Below are 23,692 nucleotides of genomic sequence, written 5' to 3'. Positions count from 1 at the left end.
ATAAAATAAATTAGGGGTAGTAGCTTTGTTAGTATATTTTTCATGTGCATATGATCACAACGACATCAATGTGTGAATGTCTTTCTGTGTGTTCAGTTCATTTTTTATAATTTCTTTACTTTCTTTATTGCTCGTACGATCATAAAAATATTTATTGATATTTGAATTTTTGTTTTGTTATTTGAATTTTCTTTTCTGGCCAAAAGTAAGTGGGGCTTGCGCCACCATTTCTTTTTCTCATCGTCGTTGAATTTTTTTGCAAAATCAAAAAACGCCTGACTTTGATATCTTTGCAGGTCTTGTCATTTTCTCGATCTCTGTCTTTTGTATAAAAGTGTTTAATTTTTCGCATAGAAAATCAGTTAGTTCAGATATGAAGATTCAAAAAGTCTAGAGCATCGCCGTATCGCACTTGTTGATGCTAAATAACAGATAACGTTATACAAGGCGGAAAGTGACCGTTTTTAGACAATAATTGGACCAAGAAGAAATTTGCCGTTAAATTAAAAAAAGGAATTTATATAAAAAATTAGATGCAAAAAGCAGCATTTATTTATATAAATTTAAAAAAAAAGTAATATAATATAAAAAAATTTGACGCAATAAGGAGCATTTATTCACTTTGAAGAAAAATACCAATTTGAATAAATATTTTTAGAGATTTATAGAAAATTATTTTAAAACAAAATGTGTGAGTTCAAAGAAAAAGTTGATTGTGCAGAAACTGGTGGTAAGTATTTACATTTATTTGTCATCCCAATATAAAATATGAAAAATATTTCCACAAAATGTGGAAAACTTTTTTAAGACTAACTTCGTTTTTTGTACTCATACTCTTCCCCCTAAAAAGTGTTTATTCTTGATCGTGCCGAAATCTGAGTCAATCTTGAAATGTGCGCCCTTCTGGAGCTACAAATCACAATCTTCCAACTTGATGTCTTGAGCACTATTAAAATAATTTTAAGGAGTAAAACTAATGTTAATCTTGTGTCAATTTGGATCTCCGATCTAACGATTTTTTTTATTTAGCCGAAGGTCGATGAACTTTCCATTGAAGGCGTTTTGTCCTTAGACTAAACGATTCAACCCGTAAATGGGTATCTCCGCATAAAAGAAAATTGTTTGAACTGAGGTCAATATTTCTTTAATAATATGAAACAATTCTTAAATTTTATAGAATAGAATATAGAAGAATATAGAAGTTTATAGAATTTTCAATGTTTTTGTATTTTGATGGTAAAGATAACAATAATTTAAAAATAGGGGGCTTGTTTTAAGACTTTATTGTAAAGACTTTTTACTTCAACCAATGCATAATTTGTACATGAAGTTGAGTTTCAATTTGGAATTTTAAGCTTTGGTTAAGAATACACGGAAAAAAGACTTTTCTTTTCTGAAGAACGAAATTTGTTTGTCTAAAACAAAGTTTTCTTTTGAGGCTAAAAATTTTCTTTAAACACAAACAAGAAAAATTATAGACAATGGTTGGGTGCAGGCAGAGAAGGAATATGATCACCTCAAACATGTTTCAAGTGCAAAATGTTATTTTTGAATGGTGACCATGTAACATGTTTGTCACTAAAATGTTATTTTCTCGTCAAATATAACCTGCTTGCCGAAATCAGATACATGATTTCCGAGAAAATAACATGGTTGCGAAAACCATGTTACATGGTCACCACCCAAAAATAACATTTTGCTCTTAAAACATGTTTGAGGTGATCTTATTCCTTCTCTGGGTGTGTATATACTTTTATACTATTTATGAAAAAAAAACTCAAAAAAAAAAAAAAAAACAAAACAAATGAGTTAAAATTAATTTCCTACACACAAAAAAAGTTTACTTGGATCCAAAGATTTGGTATCGATTCTGAGCCAAATATGCAGTTTCTTTAAAATAAAGAATTTTTAGGAATCCGTAATGTATTTGGCTTTCAATCTATACAATTAAAACTAGGATGCAGATCTAATCTATTGTATTTTCGCTCTCTTTTTGTGATATATTAACAACTTAAAAGTACAAATTATAACAGATAATTCAAGTATCTGTTTAATCATTACATTACACAATGTTTTATTACCCAGCAAAAAATATTTGCAAATTTGGAAGCAGTAAAATTATAGTGTCCATACTGTACACTCAAAAAAAATTTACTTGGATTCAATGATTTTGACCTTCCCTTCAGGATTTTGGTATTGATTCCGAGCCAAAGAGCAGCTTTTTTAAAATAAAGATTTTTTTTAGCGACCTATCTGGCTTTAATCTAGGACCAATAAAATTAAAATTAGGATAAGATCTCATTTATCAAATTTTCATTCTCTTTTTGCGGTTTATTAATAAAGGTACTCACGTACAAGGTTAGGTTAGGTGGCAGCCCGATGTATCAGGCTCACTTAGACTATTCAGTCCATTGTGATACCACATTGGTGAACTTCTCTCTTATCACTGAGTGCTGCCCGATTCCATGTTAAGCTCAATGACAAGGGATCTCCTTTTTATAGACGAGTCTGAACGGCGTTCCACATTGCAGTGAAACCGCTTAGAGAAGCTTTGAAACCCTCAGAAATGTCACCAGCATTACTGAGGTGGGGGTAATCTACCGCTGAAAAACTTTTTGGTGTTCGGTCGATGCAGGAATGGAACCCACGACCTTGTGTATGCAAGGCGGGCATGCTAACCATTGCACCACGGTGGCTCCAACTCACGTACAAACAAATGCCACTTTAAAAATCTAAATTATAACGGATATTTCAAAGTAAAAAAAAAATGTTTTCTTAATTCCAAAAAAAAAAACTTTAAACCAAAGACGCTAAATCCTCAATATAAGTCTTAGCCTATATTTGAAGCGTCTTTATCTTAAATTTAAAGTTTAAATATTTGGCCTCAGGATAATATATATTATTATATATATATTAATATATATTAACTTTGTCATACCGTTTGTAACACATCGAAATATTGCTCTAAAACCCCATAAAGTATATATATTCTGGGTCGTGGTGAAATTCTTCTTTAAATCGAAAATGTGTTTCTTTACTTTAAGGGAAATTCGCCTTAATTGAAAGACCACATATTTATTAAATTGATTTTTTTTAAGGAAAATAAATCTTTGGCCTCAGGATAATATTTTTATACCCTCCACCATAGGATGGGGGTATATTAACTTTGTCATTCCGCTCTAAGACCCCATAAAGTATATATATTCTGGGTCGTGGTGAAATTCTGAGTCGATCTAAGCATGTCCGTCCGTCCGTCCGTCTGTTGAAATCACGCTAACTTCCGAACGAAACAAGCTATCGACTTGAAACTTGGCACAAGTATTTGTTATTGATGTAGGTCGGATGGTATTGCAAATGGGCCATATCGGTCCACTTTTACGTATAGCCCCCATATAAAGGGACCCTCAGATTTGGCTTGTGGAGCCTCTAACAGAAGCATATTTCATCCGATCCGGCTGAAATTTGGTACATAGTGTTAGTATATGGTCTCTAATAACCATGCCATCGGTCCATAATTATATATAGCCGCCATATAAACCGATCCCCAGATTTGGCTTGCGGAGCCTCAAAGAGAAGCAAATTTCATCCAATCGGGCTGAAATTTGGTACATGGTGTTGGTATATGGCCTCAAACACCCATGCAAAAATTGGTCCACATCGGTCCATAATTATATATAGCCCCCATATAAACCGATCCCCAGATTTGGCTTGCGGAGCCTCAAAGAGAAGCAAATTTCATCCGATCGGGCTTAAATTTGGTACATGGTGTTGGTATATGGTCTCTATTAACCATGCAAAAATTGGTCCACATCGGTCCATAATTATATATAGCCCCCATACAAACTGATCCTTAGATTTAGCTTGCGGATCCTCAAAGAGAAGCAAATTTCATCCGATCTTGCTGAAATTTGGTACATGGTGTTGGTATATGGTCTCTAACAACCATGCAAAAATTGGTCCACATCAGTCCATAATTATATATAGCCCCCATATAAACCGATCCCCAGATTTGGCTCGCGGAGCCTCAAAGAGAAGCAAATTTCATCCGATCCGGCTGAAAGTTGGTACATGATGTTGGTATATGGTCTCTAATAACCATGCAAAAATTGGTCCACATCGGTTCATAATTATATATAGCCCCCATATAAACCGTTCTCCAGATTTGACTTCCGGAGCCTCTTGGAGGAGAAAATTCATCCGATCCGGTTCAAATTTGGAACGTGGTGTTAGTATATGGCCGCTAACAACCATACCAAAATTGGTCCATATCAGTCTATATTTATATATAGCCGATCTCCAATCACACAAAAATTGGTCCATATCAGTTCTAATCATGGTTGCCACTCGAGCCAAAAATAATCTACCAAAATTTTATTTCTATAGAAAATTTTGTCAAAATTTTATTTCTATAGAAAATTTTGTCAAAATTGTATTTCTATACAAAATTTTGTTAAAATTTTATTTCTATAGAAAATTTTAGTTAAAATTTTATTTCTGTAAAAAATTTTGTCAAAATTTTATTTATAAAGAAAATGTTGTCAAATTTTTTTTCTATAAAAATTTTTTTGAAAATTTCATTTCTATAGAAAATTTTGTTAAAATTTTATTTCTATAGAAAATTTTGTCAAAATTTTATGTCTATAGAAAATTTTGTCAAACTGAATTATATACGTATTTGATAGATCTTTTTTGATTTAATATATATGAACTTACATACAATTTAGAAGACGGTGTTAGGAGGTTTTAAGATACCTTGCCATCGGCAAGCGTTACCGCAACTTAAGTGATTCGATTGTGGATGGCAGTGTTTAGAAGAAGTTTCTACACAATCCATGGTGGAGGGTACATAAGCTTCGGCCTGGCCGAACTTACGGCCGTATATACAGTATAGAATATAGATATAGTTCCCTTGTAGAACATATCTCCTTGAAAACTAGAATACCGTGCTGTAAATTGTATGCATTAACTATTTCACAAAATAAAAATATGTAAATATAAAATCGGAAATCGGACTGAAATAAAGTCGTTGGTCTTTCAATTCAAAATCATATTTTAATTATCAAAGCGAAGGAAAAAATTTGATTTTAATAAATACCACATATTTATTAAAGTGACATTTTATATGTTAACGCCATGTCTTAAATTAAAACGGAAGTATCAAAATTTAATTTTTTTCTTAATTTCATTATGAAGAAACTAAAAAAATTGCAAAATAAGTTTAAACGTTACTGAGGAATGTATGAAGTAAACCATTGATGCCAAAACTCAACACTCATTTATGACAGCCAATGCAACTGAAGCGTGCTTACTTGTTCTAGCTATTTCCAGTCATTGTAAAGATGTTTTCGAAAATAAGTAAATGATCCACATATGATCCGTAGGTTCCTTCCAATCGCTTAATAGGCTCTTCCCTATCAATAAATCATTAAATCCATTAAATGATGCAATTATTTATAAAAAGAAATCAGAATTCTTTCAGAATTAAAACAATAAGCAAGTGAATAAAATAAACGGATAGAAAACAAAACGTTTATATAAAAAAAAATACAAATAAATCGTTTTTGATTTCTCACAGAGAAAACTTAAGCGGGGACAAATTTCCAAATGTAAATCTCGATAGCAAGTGAAAAAAAAAAACGGAAATAATCTGCTTAAAAACACCACCAATACAATAAATCAACATTGAACGAAACCACTAACCAATTGTTTCTGGTACTTTCTTTTTAAGATGGGTCTATACGGCGAATATAGTAAGTGTGACAAATCCAAACAGAGCTTAATTGAAATGGATGATTTGAACGCCTATCAAATCTATTGGATTCGATTGTATCGCATAAAAAAGTCTCAATCAGCTGTATGCCATTGCAGTTCAAGTGAGATGTTATTGTGCCCCTAAATACCCCCAGGGCCTACAATATCACATAATAATTCAAGTGCATAGTATTAATTAAAAAAAATCGATTTATTTATACGTAACACAAAACACCCTTCCCATGTGTAACAGAGCTTTTTTAATTTCGAATTGAAATTTCTTTAGATTTGAATTGAAATCGAAACGTAGAAGCTTCAATTAAAAAGAGGAATACAATTCTATCACATATTCTTTTGCGAGCGTCTTTTTATGAATATGTAATAGAAATTCCATGCAATTGAATATAAACAAATAAAGAAGAGAATTTATTATGTCATATTAAAAAAAAACGAGCTACCAGGCCAATTTTTTTACATCGATCTTTCGATTTGGCAGAAGGCATAATTTCGATTTGAATTCGCCAGGTTATTTCAGCGTGACTAACAGATATTCTAATTAAAGTTTATGTTATTTTAATTCGATTTGCTTAATTTGCACGGTTCCAAACATGTTGTCTTTCGATTAATGATTATGGTACTGATACAGAGCCAAAGAAGAGGATAAATGAAGTAAGACTAATATTAAGAAAAAATTATTTTTTACATTTGAGTTTTACGCAGGTCTGTGGAGTCGAGCCAATTTTGCTCGACTCCGACTCCGACTCCAGCATTTTTCATCAGCTCGACTCCGACTCCGGAGTCGACTCCGGGTAATATAACTAAATCTCATTTTAATACCACTAATTTGTAGTTCTATTGTGGGGGGGGGGAAGAAAATACCAACAGTATTGTGGACCAAATTTAATGATACTATCTCAAATCCTTTAAATTTGTTGCGAGCTATATAAAGGTTTACATTCCCATATGCATGAATTGGAATCTTAATCGATTTAGACACTTAAAATTTAAATCTAACGTTATGGGACGTAACACAATTTTAACAAAAAATAAAATGCAAGGAAAGTCTAAAGCCGGGATGGCCGATTATTATATACTCTACACAACTTTGTATTTAGATCTACATTTTGATAAAATCTCAAATCAGACTTCTACAAAATCTCGGGCAATATTTGGGAAATATTTATAATTGTTTAGACAATTTCGCAAAAATGCATTTATGATTCATTCATTGAAAATTTTGAAAATTTGAGTCATTTCAACAAGTTTTCGTCTTAGCAGTGAGTATCAGTGAGCATACAATTTTGGAAAAATTTTTGTTTGGTAAATAAAATTTTGCAAAATTTTATATAGAAATAAATTTTTGAGAAATTTTCTACAGAAACAAAATTTTGACTAAATTTTCTATAGAAATAAAATGTTGACAAAATTTTCTATAGAAATCAAATTTTGACCAAATATATAGAAATAAAATTTTGAATAAAATTTTCATAGGAATAAAATTTGGCAAAATTTTTTATAGAAATAAAAGTTTGAAAAAATTATCAATAGAAATACAATTTAAAAAAAAATGTGTAGCAAACAAAATTTTGCAAAATTTTCTATAGAAATAAAATTTTGACTAAATTTTATATAGAAAAAAATATTTCTATAGTAATAAAATTTTGAATACATTTTTTATAGCAGTGAGTATCAGTAAGAAAAAAAAATTGAGAAAATTTGCTATAGAAATCAAATTTGACAACTTTTTCTTATAGAAATAAAATTTTGAAAAAATTATCAATAAAAATACAATTTTAGAAAAATGTTTGTGTAGTAAATAAAATTCTGCAAAATATTATACAGAAACAAAATTTTGGCAAAATTTTCTATAGAAATAAAATTTTGACCAAATTTTCTAATAAAAAAATTTATTAAATTTTGGCAAAATTTTGACTTAAATTTTTATAGAAATAAAATTATCAATAGAAAAAAATTTTAAAAAAATTTTTGTGTAACAAACAAAATTTTGCAAAATTTTCTATAGAAATAAAATTTTGCAAAATATTCTGTAGAAACAAAATTTTGACTCAATTTTCTATAGAAATAAAATTTTCACTAAATTTTCTATAAAAAAAAAATATTTCTATAGTAATAAAATTTTGAATAAATTTTTTATAGAAATAAAATGTTGACAAAATTTGCTATAGAAATAAAATGTTGACAAAACTTTTTATAGAAATAACATTTTGACAAAATTTTCTATAAAAAACAACTTTGAAAAAATTTTCTGTCAATATTCCACATATGTATATGGCCTTAAAATAAAACTATAAAACAAATAATTTCGATTGTTCGAAAATTTTGACTTAAATTTTTATAGAAATAAAATTATCAATAGAAATAAAATTTTAAAAAAGTTTTTGTGTAACAAACAAAATTTTGCAAAATTTTCTATAGAAATAAAATTTTGCAAAATATTCTGTAGGAACAAAATTTTGACTCAATTTTCTATAGAAATAAAATTTTGACTAAATTTTCTATAGAAAAAAATATTTCTATAGTAATAAAATTGTGAATAAATTTTTTATAGAAATACAATTTTGACAAAATTTGCTGTAGAAATAAAATTTTGACAAAAACTTTTTATAGAAATAACATTTTGACAAAATTTTCTATAAAAAACAACTTTGAAAAAATATTCTGTCAATATTCCACATATGTATATGGCCTTAAAATAAAACTATAAACAAATAATTTCGATTGTTCGAAATATTTCAAATAAATTGATATGGGCATTAAAATGGATCGATCCAGCCCATTTGCTAGTCTAACATTCTAGGAAACATAAAAAGATAGCCTTAATTGGAAGTTGATTTTCATTTACAATCATGCTGTACTTTGATCGAATGAATAACGCAATGAAAACTAATTTACGTAAAAACTAGCTTAGTTACAAAAATGTGAAATGTTTTAAAAAATTTGGTTTAGCCGGATTCGTAGTCGAGCAAAATTTTTACGACTCCGACTCCAGCAAAATATTCAGACTCCGACTCCGGCTCATCAGCCCTGGTTTTACGTACTTGATACTAGGAAAGACATTTATGCGTGTTTTCTGTTTTTCTTCATTGGCTAAGACTCCCCAGTAAAAAAGTGGAAGTTGTTCCACAAAAATTTCTTTTAAATCGCATCCCGGGATCTCCTATCGATTTGTTTTTACTTCCGATGCAATGCTTTTCGACAAGTCTTAAAAAGTACGGAATTAGGTCTTTTTAAATGAACATTAAAGTTTTTGACATTTAAACTTCGCAAAAAAGAATAGAAAATTAATAAAAAATTTTAAAAATAAAACAAATCATCCCCGCTGGGATTTGAACCTATGCCGTTGACTTTTTCACTTCCATGGAAGTTCTTTTGAGAAGGTTTTGCTAATTATGATACTTTTTAAGTTTTTGTTGATTCTTAATGGAAACAATATATTTATACAAAAATATATATATACCAAAAAATAATGAAGACGATGTATAACATAAAAAATATTTTTTTAGAAAAATATTTAATTAAAAAATTTCCTCTGGTGAGATTTCTTTATTTTTTCACTCATAATAATAAAGAACATCTCAGGAAGTAGTTTGAATGACATACCGTGGTGTCATATTAGGTTCATGTTACAAACATTTGAATAGACGTTTCGATTCAAAGCCATGTCTAAGTCAAACAAAATTTTTTAAATGTAAAGATACCCATTTGTAAGTTGAATCGCTTAACTTAGTCATAACGACTTCATTTAAAAGTTTTTCGACATTTGGGCAAGGAAAAATACTTTATATCAGAGAAATGCATCTTCTATGCTAAGTAAAATTCGCATTGGAATTTTAAGGAAAAGAAATCTTTGGCCTCGGGACAATCTTTTTTCCAGTATATAATGTAGATATCGTTACTTTATAGTACATATCTCCTTGAAAACTAGAATACCTTGTTGTAAATGGTCTTGAACCGATGTATAAAACATCTCATAAAATAAAAATAAATATAAAATCGGAAATCATCCAGACTGGAAAAAATTTAAGAATTTTAAATTCATCATGGAATTGACCATATTTACTAGAAATATATCAATACATTATAAGCATTACTGTTATTTAATAACACCATGGGAAGTCCATGTGGTCTATTATTAAGCTTATCTCAACTACTTCATAATAAATTTTCTATTTCTGGAAAATACTACAAAAGAATATCATGAACTTTAAGTCCAATAACACTTTATAGGAGATCTGATCTTTCTGGAATATGCAAAGTACACCGTATATTATGCCTTTTCTGATCAGTTTGTATTATTACTTCGATGAAAGTTTGATTGATAAATGAGAAGCATGGCATTGAATATCGACAATATTGATGGCGATTGGTTATCAATGAAATATGAAAAAAAAAGAAAAGCGGAATTGGAAAAGTTCAACGTCTCCCAATATTTTGTCTCTGGTATTGTTTACATTTTGAGAATATTTTTAGAAAAAAAATGGGAACGATGCACAAATTATCAGCAATTGATTCATTATATAAAATTTAAGATAATATAAATTATAATAAAGAATATTACATAAAGAGATTATTAAATAAAAGGAATCAAAAAAAAAAATAAAAAAGCAAAAACAAAATGGAAGCTGTTCCACAAACATTTCTTTTTAAGAGCATCCTGGGATCCCCATCATTTTTTTTCGAATTTCGATTAAGTTATTTTGGACCAGTCTTAGAAAATGCGCCATTTAGCCGTTTAAATCCAAATTTTAAATTTTCGACAATTAATTGTCGCAAAAAAGAGTAGAAAATCAATAGAAACAAAAAAAAAAAATTAAAATAAAATAAAAATTTCACCCTGTGGGGATTTAAATTTTTGTCAGTTGACTTTTTCACATCCAAGGAAGTTCTTTTGTGAAGGTTTTGAAAAGTATGAGAATTTTAAACTTTTTTGTTGAGTTTAAATGGAAAAAATAGAAACAAAAAAAATTAAAATAAAATAAAAATTTCACCCTGTGGGGATTTAAATTTTTGTCAGTTGACTTTTTCACATCCAAGGAAGTTCTTTTGTGAAGGTTTTGAAAAGTATGAGAATTTTAAACTTTTTTGTTGAGTTTAAATGGAAAAAATAGAGTTAGTATAATAATGTATGTGGAGAATAACAACCCAACAAAAAAATTTGGAAGTTCTTCCAAAGGCATATATTTAAAAGCACTTCCAAAAGATGTACTCCCAAAGGTGTTCTTTATTTTAACTACACAGGAAGTTCTTTTAATTCAATTATTTATAACTCGGTTTTTTCTTATTTTCAATGCGTACATTTAATTTTTTTTATTTAAAAAAGGTTAAAAACAGAGTAAGCATTAATAAAATGTTACCAATTATGAAATTTTGTAGAAAAAAATCTAAATCCATTCAAGAAATATTGCGAATTTTTCAAAATATTTTAATTCAAATGTTTCAAAAAAACGTTAGAATGTATTAAAAATCATTAAAAAATTATACAAATTATTTATTTAGCAAAATATCGAAAAATTTTTTAATTCACATCCAAAACAATGAATTCGGATCACACCTTTAGAAGTGATGCAAAATCAGTGCAACGGCTGTTGAAATGGTGGACATCCGTCCTATGACAAGCCTATGTTAAATTCGTCGCTTCTGCGCCAATTTTCACTACTTCCGGACCCAAAAGGAACATTTTCACTACTTTTTAGTTTGGGAAACTAAAAACGATGTATAACATAATATTTCATAAAAATATTTTTGATAAAATGCACTGCTTGTGACATTTGAAATTGCATTCTTTATTTTTTCAGTCATAGTAATAAAGAAAATCTCGAGAAGTAGTTTGAATGTTATGCCTTGGTATCATATTACGATCACATTACAAACATTTGAATTGTGGTGCCAACCCACCCAGGTTCGAACCCCCATTGAAGCGAAAAAGATTTTCAAATTGCAAAAATTAACTAATACAAAAATAAATGTGTAACAAAAAATATTTATAAAAATAAAATGTGAATTTGGTTGAAAAATTTTTGTTTTTTTAGGTTTTTAAATTTCTTCATTCAAATTAACTTCCAAGGCATATCTTCTAAAGCAATGCAAAGGATCCAAAAACGGAGTACTTTAGTCCTATGACAAGTCCATGTAAAATTTAAGGGAAATGATCCACGTTTGCAATGCTTCCGGATCACAGATTGAGGATCCAAACTACTTTTTTTTTGGAAAAAATACACTTGCTCCAAAAATTAATTGATTTTTTCGGCAATTATTGATTGAAAAAAAAATTATTGAAATTATTTCCGACCAAAATTTTCAATTATTAATATTAAATGGACGCAGTATTTTATTTAATTGACAAATTTTATTTAATTACGCTTTCAATAAGTTGCAATAATCCTTCGCGCTTACGTAAAGTGCCTTAAAACATATCGTATGTCTTTAAACTAAGACACATTGTAATCAAGAGGAGGATGAAAAAGAGACTTAAGGATTTTTCGTCGAATGGCATATTACATTAATTAATAAAGACTTACCGATTTTTTGAGCGATTGCTCATTTTATCCAGCATTTAGCATATATTTGTGTACATTTATTCAGGTGCTTTCTTAATATTTTTACTATCGCTCTCGTTGTGGTCTTGTGATGATCGTTTATCTGAAAGATAAAAATAGAATAAACTCTGTGATTTGTTTAAATTTTTAATAATAACATTTGTGATTTACACCTTGTCAAATGATAATATAATATTGTGACTCATATTCATGCCACTTGATAGGCCTGACACTGCAAATAGCGTGACGTTTCTCGGTCTATTTATGCAATTCGAGTATTGTTTGATGTAAACACGTAAATGCATGTTTATTATTTATTAACATTGTTTAGTTAAAATTTAGTACAAATTTGGATTTAAATGAAAATGCCCAAGTTATATAAATAATTTCTTGAGGCTTTTAATAATTATTTAACAATGGTTATGTTACACTACCCTGCGAATGAAGTTAACAGAAATATATAACGCCGATTTAATTTTTTTTAAGTTCGTGAAAATTAATTAAATTTTGCCAAATATGAGTAAAAGTTCCTTATTTTAATTATTTTTTGCTTACTTTAATGACATCAACTAAAAATGATTAAAACAGTGCACAAGTTTGATTCCATTTTATTATACCCTGCGCCACACTGTGGAACAGGGTATTATAAGTTAGTGCATATGTTTGCAACACCCAGAAGGAGACGAGATAGACACAGGGTGTCTTTGGCAAAAATGCTCAGGGTGGGCTCCTGAGTCGATGTAGCCATGTCCGTCTGTCCGTGAACACATTTTTGTAATCAAAGTTTAGGTCTAGGGAGTAGAATTATCATTGTAGCTATGCGTGCCAAATTTGGTTGAAATCGGTTCAGATTTAGATATAGTTCCCATATATATGTTTTTCTGATTTCGACAAAAATGGTGAAAATACCAACATTTTCCTTGTAAAATCGCCACTGCTTAGTCGAAAACTTGTAAAAATGACTCTAATTTTCCTAAACTTCTAATACATAGATATCGAGCGATAAATCATAAATAAACTTTTGCGAAGTTTCCTTAAAATTGCTTCAGATTTAAATGTTTCCCATATTTTTGTACTAACATTGTGTTCCACCCTAGTGCATTAGCCGACTTAAATTTTGAGTCTATAGATTTTGTAGAAGTCTATCAAATTCTCCCCAGAACGAGTGATATTTAAATGTATGTATTTGGGACAAACCTTTATATATAGCCCCCAACACATTTGACGGATGTGATATGGTATCGAAAATTTAGATCTACAAAGTGGTGCAGGGTATATATAGTCGATATACTTGTTTTTTTTTTTTTTTATATAAAATGTTTCATATATTTGTAAAAAATATGTTTTACATAAATTCTATATATGGCGTATTTTTTTTAATAATATCTGGCTTGAACATCTTATATGGTTAAAAAAAAAAAACAATTTTTAACTTAAATTTTCAAAATTAACAGTAACTTTGGAATGACACTATCATTTGGGCGAAAATACAATGAGGGGAAAAGTAGTGTAACACCAAGGCAATATAATTTTTGCGAAAGGAAAACGCCTTTAAATTTATTTATTTATCTTTATTTTAAAATTCAAATTTATTTACTGTTATTAAATTAGTCCCTACTTCGCTAAATTTGTTTTTTCTAATATTTGTTATATATAAAAAGGATAAAAACACAATAAATTATGAAAAGAAATATCCATAAGACTTTTAATTCATCCCATTACTCTTTACAGCCGAAAAAACTAAACTTACAGTGGCAACCATTGAGAGTGGTGGCCATGGTACATTCACCCCAAAGGATATGAACAAAGGCACTGAATATTATGAATCAGCATTGGAAGTCACAAGTATGTAATACACCTTCGAACATTTGTATCGGATTAAGACCTTTATACCATTTTTTCCCATTTGAATCTGTTTTTTTAGCATTTGGCAAATTCAATTATATGCTCATCTTGATATGTGGTTTAATATTGGCCAATGTCTTATTGGAAACATTGGGTATTAGTTTTGTGTTACCTGTGTCACAGTGCGATTTGAATTTAACGGTGCAGGAGCGTGGTATTATGAGTGCCATTGGTTTTGCTGGCATTATAAGCAGTTCACATTTGTGGGGATTTTTAGCTGATACTACGGGGAGAAGGAATATAATACGACCTACATTGCTAATGGGATTCTTCATAACAGTTTTGTCGAGTTTTTCGACAAACTTTTGGACACTGGTTATATTGCGATATTTAAATGGGTTTTTGTAAGTTGACAAAAATAAAATTGAAAATAAAAACAATCTAACATTTATTTACTATATTACAAAAAAAAATAATATCAAAATTTTTCAAATTAAATTTTTAATTGAATTCTAAAAAAATATACAATTAAGAATTTGATTAATTTGGCTAATATTTTAATTAAAAAAAAAAAACAATCAAATAAATTAATAGTACCAAATAATTATTTAATTGGATCAATTATTAACATATTAAAATTTAGTAACAAATATTAACATTATTATACAGGAAAAAATATCAAGCAAAACTAATTAAATTTTCAAAATAAAAATTTATTTGAATTTAAAAAAATATACAATTAAGTATTCAATTTATTAAATAATTTTTGTTTTATTAAACAAGAATCAATCATAAAAATTAATAGTATCAAGTAATTTTGATTTTGATCACTTAATTTCGTGACTGAAAAAATATATATTTTATATTTTTTTTTGTGTAGACGAAACTATTATGTTATTTGACCTTTATAATCTTTTTTTCATTGTATATATTACCAACTGTAAAGATTTTCTAAAGGTGTATTTATACAATATTATTTTTTACCTTCAGTATTTCTGGCGGTTCTGCAACAGTCTATGCATATTTGGGTGAATTCCATACACAAAAGAATCGTTCACGTGCTATTATGGGATCTGCTTTCATTTTCGGCGTTGGAGCTATGCTAATGCCAGCCATTGCTTGGCTTTTCATAAATCAAGAGTGGCGTTTGGCATTGCCCTTTTTGGGTTTGACTTATAAACCATGGAGATTATTTATGGTGGTTTGTGGTATTCCAGGATTTTTATGCGGCCTAAGTCTATTCAAAATTCCCGAAAGTCCCAAATTTCTACTAAGTCAAGGAAAGGAAGAAAAATGTTTGGACATTTTGAAGAGCATTTATAATACAAATACAGGAAAGCCAAAAGAGGAATTTCCGGTAAGTAAAATGCAAAAAGAAATTTCTTTAAAAACATAGACAAAAGTTTAGCGACAATCATTTAATCATTAAGCTAAACATCATTGAGCTAAACATAGTGACCAGCAACTCTCTACCATACATAACTATAATACAAGTTGTTGCAAAGGATTTAAAAACGACTTTTACTTCCTTGCGCCTCTTAGTCTGAGAAGAGATTTGAGGCAGCCGGAATAATTTGAAGATTACTATCATGCTAAACTGCAATTACTCTCTTTTATGTGTAATCTTGATGTGAAAAAATGCTATCTTGCTTTAGATTTCTTTCAATCCTCTTTTCTAAATCCGAATAGATTGGATACAGTCAGACTTTTACGTTTTTCGGATTTTCTTAGATGAAAGATAATCCACATAATACCTTACTTAATACTTCAAATATGTATCTATGGCATAAATGCCCAATAAATACCCATAAACTATACTCGTAATAGGTACTTATTTTTTAGGTTATGGCATTATTATTATTACCTTTTTTCACATATTTAGAAGTTTCCTTTCGTTCGTTTCAAATAAATTTAAAATACTCAAATCACATATGGATAATTTGAAATATATTTACCTATTGCCAAGTTCACAATGTCATATATTTGTAATATCCTGATTCACCTATATAAGAGTTTCCTTTCATTCGTATCAAATAAAATTAAAATGTTCAACTCACATAAGGACAATTTGAAATATATTTACCATATTAGAACTTCGTAATAGGTAGCACAATATCATATATTTGTAATAGGTACATTTCATGACGTCAACAATGATTAGTTTTGACATACGACGGAATGTAGTCAGATACATATAAGCATTCTTAGATACACACAGAAAACAAATTTGTTGTGCCAACCAATTTTTTTGCCAACCAAATTATTTGGTCCCATCTACTATCAGAATATAACCGACAAAATTTGTTGAAGCAACCAATTGTTGTCTGACACAACAGTATATAAAATAGTTTAAAGAACTACATTTTGGGCACATTAAAAGTCTAATTGGCAATCACAACCAATAAAATTGCATTCGTTTGTTAAAACAACTAACTATTTGCCCGATAACCAATGCTTGCGAATTTAAAGAAAAAATCCGTTGGAATCATTTAGTTTTTATTTTATTATATATTAATGTATATTGTAGCTATTGATCAAAAAGGATCTTGTAAAAAGCCTTTTATGAAGGGTAAAAGATAACCCCATGAAATAGCTAAGGTGGATATTTGCAAAATCTTCAAAAGCACAATCAAATATTTCCAGTTGTTGTTGTAGTACCATATTATCATCATTGGAAGCGTCCCATAGCAAATGAATAACATGGATTTTCCCAACTTCCGCCAATTCTCACGCCCATACATTAACTTTGTTAGTTCGACCACTCACAATCACGTGATCAATTTTCAGTGTGACTTGGGATTCAATCAGACTCATGAAATTTTTCTTATATATCGGCAGCAGGGGAAAGTTGAGATTTTGAGACCGATGATGAGGCAGACAAACCTTATATTTACCTTTCCCAACCTCGGTAATGGTCACATTTGCTAAGATATCTCTACATATGTTATGGAAATTAAGAGAAATGGTGAAGAGTGAGTTGTAATTTGATGTTTATCTTACTTACCTTGAAAAAAAAATCTAACTTGATTTTTAAAATTTTATGTAATTAATGAAACAAAAGATTATTTTTTGTCATATATGTAGTCCATAGCAACAAGTTCCCTTTATAACTATCAAATCTGTTAACACAACTAACTTATTGACCAGACAGACTTTCTGTTGGGTTTGGTGACATATTGGCAAAACAAATTAGTTATCACAACAATATGGAATAAATTGAAATGGTTGCTTACTTCAATATATAAATAACGACCAATATTTAGTCGGGTGTACGAACTTTTAGTCACACAGCTATTATATTGGTTATAGAAACCATTAAACAAGGGAAGTAACTAACATTTATTCCAAACAACTAAAAATTGTAGGTCTCCACTATCTATTTGCTGTCGTACTTGAATTCCAACCAATTATTTCTCTGGGTGTAGGATGATGAAATTAGCTAATATTGGATAACATCCTGTTCCACACATATTAAAACTCAAACAATCCTTTAGCATAACTGTTTATATTTATTTCTTTCTTTCCTTTAGATTTCCCATGTAACAGAAGATTTGGACACTAGCAATAGACCACGTTCGCATAGCATTGACACTAATTCCAATGCCGTTATGGTTCTATTACGTTCAATGTGGTCACAAACCCAACCATTGTTCAATCGCGAATATGCTCGAACTACAATTTTAATTTGTACCATACAATTTTTCATTTTCTGCACATCGAATGGCATGTACATGTGGTTCCCTTCCATTTTGAATAGTGTGGCGGAGTTTATGAACGAATATCCCAATAATAGTACCTTCATTTGTGATGTTGTCTATGAGAAACAAAAGGCAGCATTACTAATAGAAATGGATGAAAATGTGACACAGGAATGTGTCGAAAAACTTGAAATTTCCACATATCAACATTCACTGATTCTGGAAGTTTTATATGCAGTAGGATTTGCTCTAATTGGAGGCATTATCAATAAAGTGGGCAAACGTTTAATATTGTGTAAGTATAAAAAATATTTATTATCTAAATTTAAAAAAATTAATATCTTATGCTATTAAATTTTTTTAAATATAAATTACGATTTGAAAAATGTTTTATAGGAACTGTTTTATAGGAAGAATGAACAAACTTATGGAAAAATTGAACTAAATTATACTCGACTATTCTTGCAAATTTGCATTCCTTCGTTAAAGTTGTATGTCTTTTAACTAAGAAAAAATGTCATTAAAGTAAAGAAAAACATTTTTACATTAAAGAAATCATCTTTAAATTCACTAATATATTGAATCTTAAGATTTAAGACAAAAACGCTTCAAATATTATTTTGCATATTTGCATTTAGATTTTTTTAACTCGTAGATGTTTGTACGTGAATAGGTTTATTAATATATTGCAAAAAAAAAAGAATAAAAATTCGGCATATAAGATCTGTATCCCAATTTTAATTTTATTGATCCTAGATTTAAAGTTACACAAAAAAAGTCTGTTATAAAACTGATGCTTAAATGAACACAAAGAAAAAGCATTCCCGGTTTCAAAGATTTTGTCTTTACTTTAAAAATGTTGGTAATTATTCCGAGCCAAAGAAGCGCAAAATACAAATAAGGATACTTTTAAGACAAAATTATGCTTTAAGTTTTTTTTTACGTTTTACGGGTTTCAACTTGTTTTCTTCATATGCTATTAAAGTACTTTAAAAACGAGTTAACGACAACTTTATTTTCCAAATTCAGACTCGACTTCAAGTAGAAATTATGATATGTTTCAAGTAAAAAACGTCTTTAAAATAAAGTGTTGAAAAACATCTTCTATTTTTAAACGATTTTTTGCTTGTAGTCAAGATGCAAAAAGACAATTTAATTTAAAGACAATTTCATCAATTTTAAAGAATTTTTCTGAATTATTAAAGTCAAGTTGATCTTAGCCCAAAAATGTTTTCTTTCATGTTATGATATCCATTTTTAAGTCAAATCACATAATTATAAGGACAATACGACTTCATTGAAAGGTTTATCGACTTTTGGACTAAGGAAAAAAAAATTAAAATAGAGAAATGCGTCTTCTATGCTAAGCAAAATTTGCATTCGTATTTTAAAGACATGAAATCTTTGACCTCACGACAATAATTTTCAATATTTTTCAGTGTACACTTCTCAAAAATAGCAATAATGAACTATAGCGTGGTTAAAATGGGAATGATCTGGCGCCTAAGATTTTTTCTTTATTTTTAGTTCATTTTTGCTTTTCGAGAAAGATGCATTTTGTAAATGGTACACTGAAAAAAATATTTACGTGATATTAAAGATTACGCAACCTAAATTTTAGGATTCGAAATTTACAAAATATTAAGGACAAATTTCTTTAAAATAATGGAATTTTAATTAAAATAAAGTTTATAATCTTCTCTTCAAAAATTTTTTTCATTAAATTTAGGGCACAAATTTTGTAAATTTGCGTCCCTTCGTTAAAGTCGCATGTCTTTGGACTAAGGCTAATTTTCCTTAAAGTAAAGAAACACATTTTGGATTTAAAGAAATTGTCTTTGATTTAACTGAAATATTGAAACTTTAGATTTAAGATAAAAACGCTTCAAATATAGGCTAAGACTTATTGTGAGGATATAGCGTCTTTGGTTTAAAGTTTTTTTTTTGGAATTAAGAACAAATTTTGTACTTTGAAGTATGCGTTATAATTTGGATTTTTAAACTGGTATTTGTTTGTACGTGAGTACCTTTATTAATAAACCGCGAAAAGAGAATGAAAATTTGATAAAAGAGATCTGTATCCTAATTTTAATATTATTGGTCTTGGATTTAAAGCCAGATAGGTCGCTAAAATAATTCTTTATTTTAAAGAAGCTGTATCTTTGGCTCGGAATCAATACCAAAATCCTTAACGGAAAGTCAAAATCTTTGGATCCAAGTAAACTTTTTTTGAGTGTAGTTAAAAATCCAAAAATGTTGGCAAATTTACGTTAATTTAATTAATATCTAAATTTTGAATACAATTTAGTTCAATTTTCGCCCGAGATAGTTCATTTCTCCCATAATGTAATTTAATTTTTTTTCTGTGTAGATAGGTCCCTAAAACATGACTTTATTTTAAAGAAGCCGCATCTTTGGCTCAGAATCAATACCAAAATCATTAAAGGGAAGATCCAAGAATTGTTGGATCCACGCCTCGCTATTTCACGGATAGATTTATACAAATATATCCCGTTTACTGTCTTTATTGAATATATTTTAGTGTTGTATTTAGGTTTTATCTTAAATATTCTGTTTCTTTCTTTTGCTTACAGTCGTTTGCTTGGCTGCTTGTGGTGTTTGTGGAATTGCTGCCATTTTTGTTAGCCAACCCATGATGGCCATCTATTTGTATGTTATTCTCTTACTTTGTGGCTTGGGTATTAATGTCCTTAGTGCTGCTACTGTAGAATTGTACCCTACGAGATTGAGGTAAGTGCACTATAAAAAACATTAAAAATGTGTTAAAGTTATAATGTATTAGTTTCTTATTAAGTCACCTGAATATACTTCTAACACAAAATAATAAAATTGAAAATTACTTAAATTCCTTTACCACTTTTACAAAGTTTCACTAGAAAACGTTCTTTAACATCTAAAACTATTAATCCAATTGACGTTTCTAAAAAATGGTTCAATTGACGATAATTCACTTTTGGATAAAAAATTTTTATTAACACTTTGCATTTATGATTTTTACTATTTGCTGTTCCCGTACTTTTATCATAGAAAATATTGTACTCTGAGAGGATTTTTGATATTCTTCTCTCTCTCTCATTTACTACTTTTACTACGAATAAATTAAAGGAACACAATTAATATCAATCTCCAATGTCAATTAAAAAACCATTAGTCTAAATAAAAATTGCTGGATTTATTGGATTATTTGTATAATATTTAGTGCGTTATAAATTTGGAAAGTATATTATAATAAGAAACCATTTCACGAACGTTAATGAAAATATTCTATCAGTTTAACACTAACTTTCTATTTTCTCTCTCTCTCTCTCTCTCTCTCTCTCTCTCTCTCGTAGGGCTATGGCTGTTTGTATCTCCTTAATGATGGGCCGTTTAGGCAGTGTGGTTGGTGCCAATGTTGTTGGCGCTCTTATTACCGATCATTGCGAAACAGCCTTCATTACATCCGGTGTATCCTTGGTGATTGCTGGCTTTATGGGTTTCCTTATTGTCAACAACAGTAAAAATAAGGGACAAATTTCACCTGAAAGACGAGTCAGTTTAATTTCAATGACAGGGAACTAACTTTAATATTTTAATTTTAAGTAATGTTTTATAATTAATAGCTTTCTAAATTTACTCCATTGGATATTATATATTTATTGTAATACTATTAAAAATATAGTGGGTAGATTAGTTAATTAGTTTGTAAATTGTTTAGTTTGTAGAATTTGTATAATTTTTTATAAAGTCTGATTTTTGCAAAACGAAAAGGAAAAATCCAAAATACCTGATCATAAAATGTATAAGTCTGCATTTAAATTAAATTAGAGAATATGAGTAGTTATTAAATAAAATAACAACTTAATTAGAAAGTGTAAACAAAATTTAAATATGACTTTTATTTGAACTTTTACATTGGACTTCAAAATGTGTCATTTTAGTGGAGGGAGAAAAACATTTTTCACGAATACCATAACATTATAGATGATGAGCATTTTCTTTTAATTCAAGCAAAATTCATTTTATCAATATAATAACATTTTAGAGTAGAACCATGTTATTTTTCTTAGAACTATGTTCACTGGGCGAACAGGATTGTAGGTGAAAATATTACATGGTCGCCACAAAAATAGCTTCTATCATATTATTTTGCTATTCGAATATGATCGGGACAATCAAATTTCTTCTCTGCGTGCAGGAAGTGGAAAATGTTATTCGTACAGATTCCTTCATTAATCGCTAAGCTTGTTGGTTTCCGTAACAAGAAATCGGCCTCCACTACGCTCAAAAAAAGTTTACTTAGCCCAGTATTTCTCAATTGGGCGGAGCTCTGGCGTGTTGGGAGGGTTCTTGTCCTTGGGAACCACCTGCACGGTGTTGGCGGCGTACCACTCCATGGCCTTTTTACCGTAATGGCAAGATGCCAAATCCGGCCAAAATAGTACGGAACAACCGTGTTTCTTCAGGAAAGGCAGCAGACGTTTATTCAAACACTCTTTCACGTAAATTTCTTGGTTGACAGTCCCGGAAGCTATGAAAATGCTGCTTTTCAAGCCACAGATACAGATGGCTTGCCAAACCAGATATTTCTTTGCGAACTTTGACAGTTTTATGTGCTTGAAAATATCTGCTACCTTTCCACTTCATTTTGCCGTATAAAACTCCTGTCCCGGAAGCTGCTTGTAGTCGGCTTTGACGTAGGTTTCGTCGTCCATTACCACGCAGTCAAACTTCGTCAGCATCGTCGTGTACAGCCTCCGGAATCGCGCTTTGGCCGTCGTATTTTGGTTATCATCGCGATTTGGAGTCACTACCTTCTTGTAAGTCGATAGTCCGTCTCGTTTTTTGGCTCGATGCACGGTTGTAGACGATACACCCAGCTTATTTGCGGCATCTCGGAGAGAGAGGTTAGGATTTCGCTTGAAACTACCGGCAACTCTCTTTGTCGTCTCTGCGGCTTCCGGTTTTCGATTTCCCTCCGATCCAGACTTCCTGGCTGTCGACAAACGTTCCCCAAACACTTTAATTACATTTGTAACGGTTGATTTGGCAACTTTTGGCGATTTTGCCAGCTTTGCATGCGAGTAGCTCGGATTTTCGCGATGCGCGAGCAAAATTTTGATACGCTGCTCTTCTTGCGTGGACGGCATTTTGACAACTGAAGAGTGAATTCCAAAATCAAAATAGGAGCAACATTCTACACACACACACCTTCAAAATGAGGGGTGTTCAGGTTTTTTAAATGCAAAATTGAAAGAAATACGTCAAGTTTATATTGACCAAATTTTGACCGTATCACCCTTTAGGACCAATAAAATTAAAATTAGGATACAGATCTCATTCATGAAATTTTCATTCTCTTTTCGCGGTTTATTAATAAAGGTACTCATGTACAAACAAAAGCCAGTTTAAAAATCTATGTTAAATTAAAACGGATACTTCAAAGTAAGAAATGTTTTCTTAATTCAAAAAAAAAAAAAAACTTTAAACTAACGGCACTAAATCCTCAAAATAAGTCTTAGCCTATATTTGAAGAGTTTTTATCTTAAATCTAAAGTTTCTTCAATTTCTTTAAATCAAAAATGTGTTTCTTTACTTTAAGGAAAATTAGCTTTAGTTTAAAGACATGAAACTTTACCAGAGGGACCCAAATTTACAAAATTTGTGTACTAAATTTAATGAAAAAATGTTTGAAGCAAAGATTATAAACTTTATTATACCCTCCACCATAGGATGGGGGTATATTAATTTTGTCATTCCGTTTGTAACACATCGAAATATTGCTCTAGACCCCATAAAGTATATATATTCTGGGTCGTGGTGAAATTCTGAGTCGATCTG

General features: G+C 29.7%; 1 protein-coding gene across 2 annotated transcripts; it reads left to right on the top strand.

Moving 5' to 3' along the window:
- Positions 1-356: 356 nt before the first annotated feature.
- On the top strand, positions 357-21,741 carry LOC142228923 (synaptic vesicle glycoprotein 2A-like). Of its 2 annotated transcripts, none has more exons than XM_075299445.1 (7): positions 357-730; positions 14,040-14,153; positions 14,233-14,557; positions 15,144-15,510; positions 17,684-18,146; positions 20,446-20,602; positions 21,205-21,741. In XM_075299445.1, exons 1-7 carry the CDS (start codon positions 688-690, stop codon positions 21,431-21,433), a joined length of 1,698 nt encoding a protein of 565 aa, XP_075155560.1. In that variant the 5' UTR covers positions 357-687; the 3' UTR covers positions 21,434-21,741. The 2 variants fall into 2 exon arrangements, with proteins under 2 accessions (XP_075155560.1, XP_075155561.1); XM_075299446.1 differs by lacking the exon at positions 357-730 and adding an exon at positions 5,714-5,750.
- The last annotated feature ends 1,951 nt before the right edge of the window (positions 21,742-23,692 follow it).

Source organism: Haematobia irritans, chromosome 3, assembly GCF_050003625.1.
Source record: "Haematobia irritans isolate KBUSLIRL chromosome 3, ASM5000362v1, whole genome shotgun sequence".
NCBI lineage: Eukaryota > Metazoa > Arthropoda > Insecta > Diptera > Muscidae > Haematobia > Haematobia irritans.
Note: the sequence above shows the minus strand (reverse complement) of the source record. Positions and strands in the feature narration are given on the sequence as shown.

Coding starts and splice junctions, on each gene's coding strand:
- LOC142228923 (XM_075299445.1), top strand. CDS start 688: ATGTGTGAGTTCAAAGAAAAAGTTGATTGTGCAGAAACTGGTG. Junction 14,558..15,143: donor CGATATTTAAATGGGTTTTT/GTAAGTTGACAA, acceptor TTTTACCTTCAG/TATTTCTGGCGGTTCTGCAA. Junction 20,603..21,204: donor TTGTACCCTACGAGATTGAG/GTAAGTGCACTA, acceptor TCTCTCTCGTAG/GGCTATGGCTGTTTGTATCT.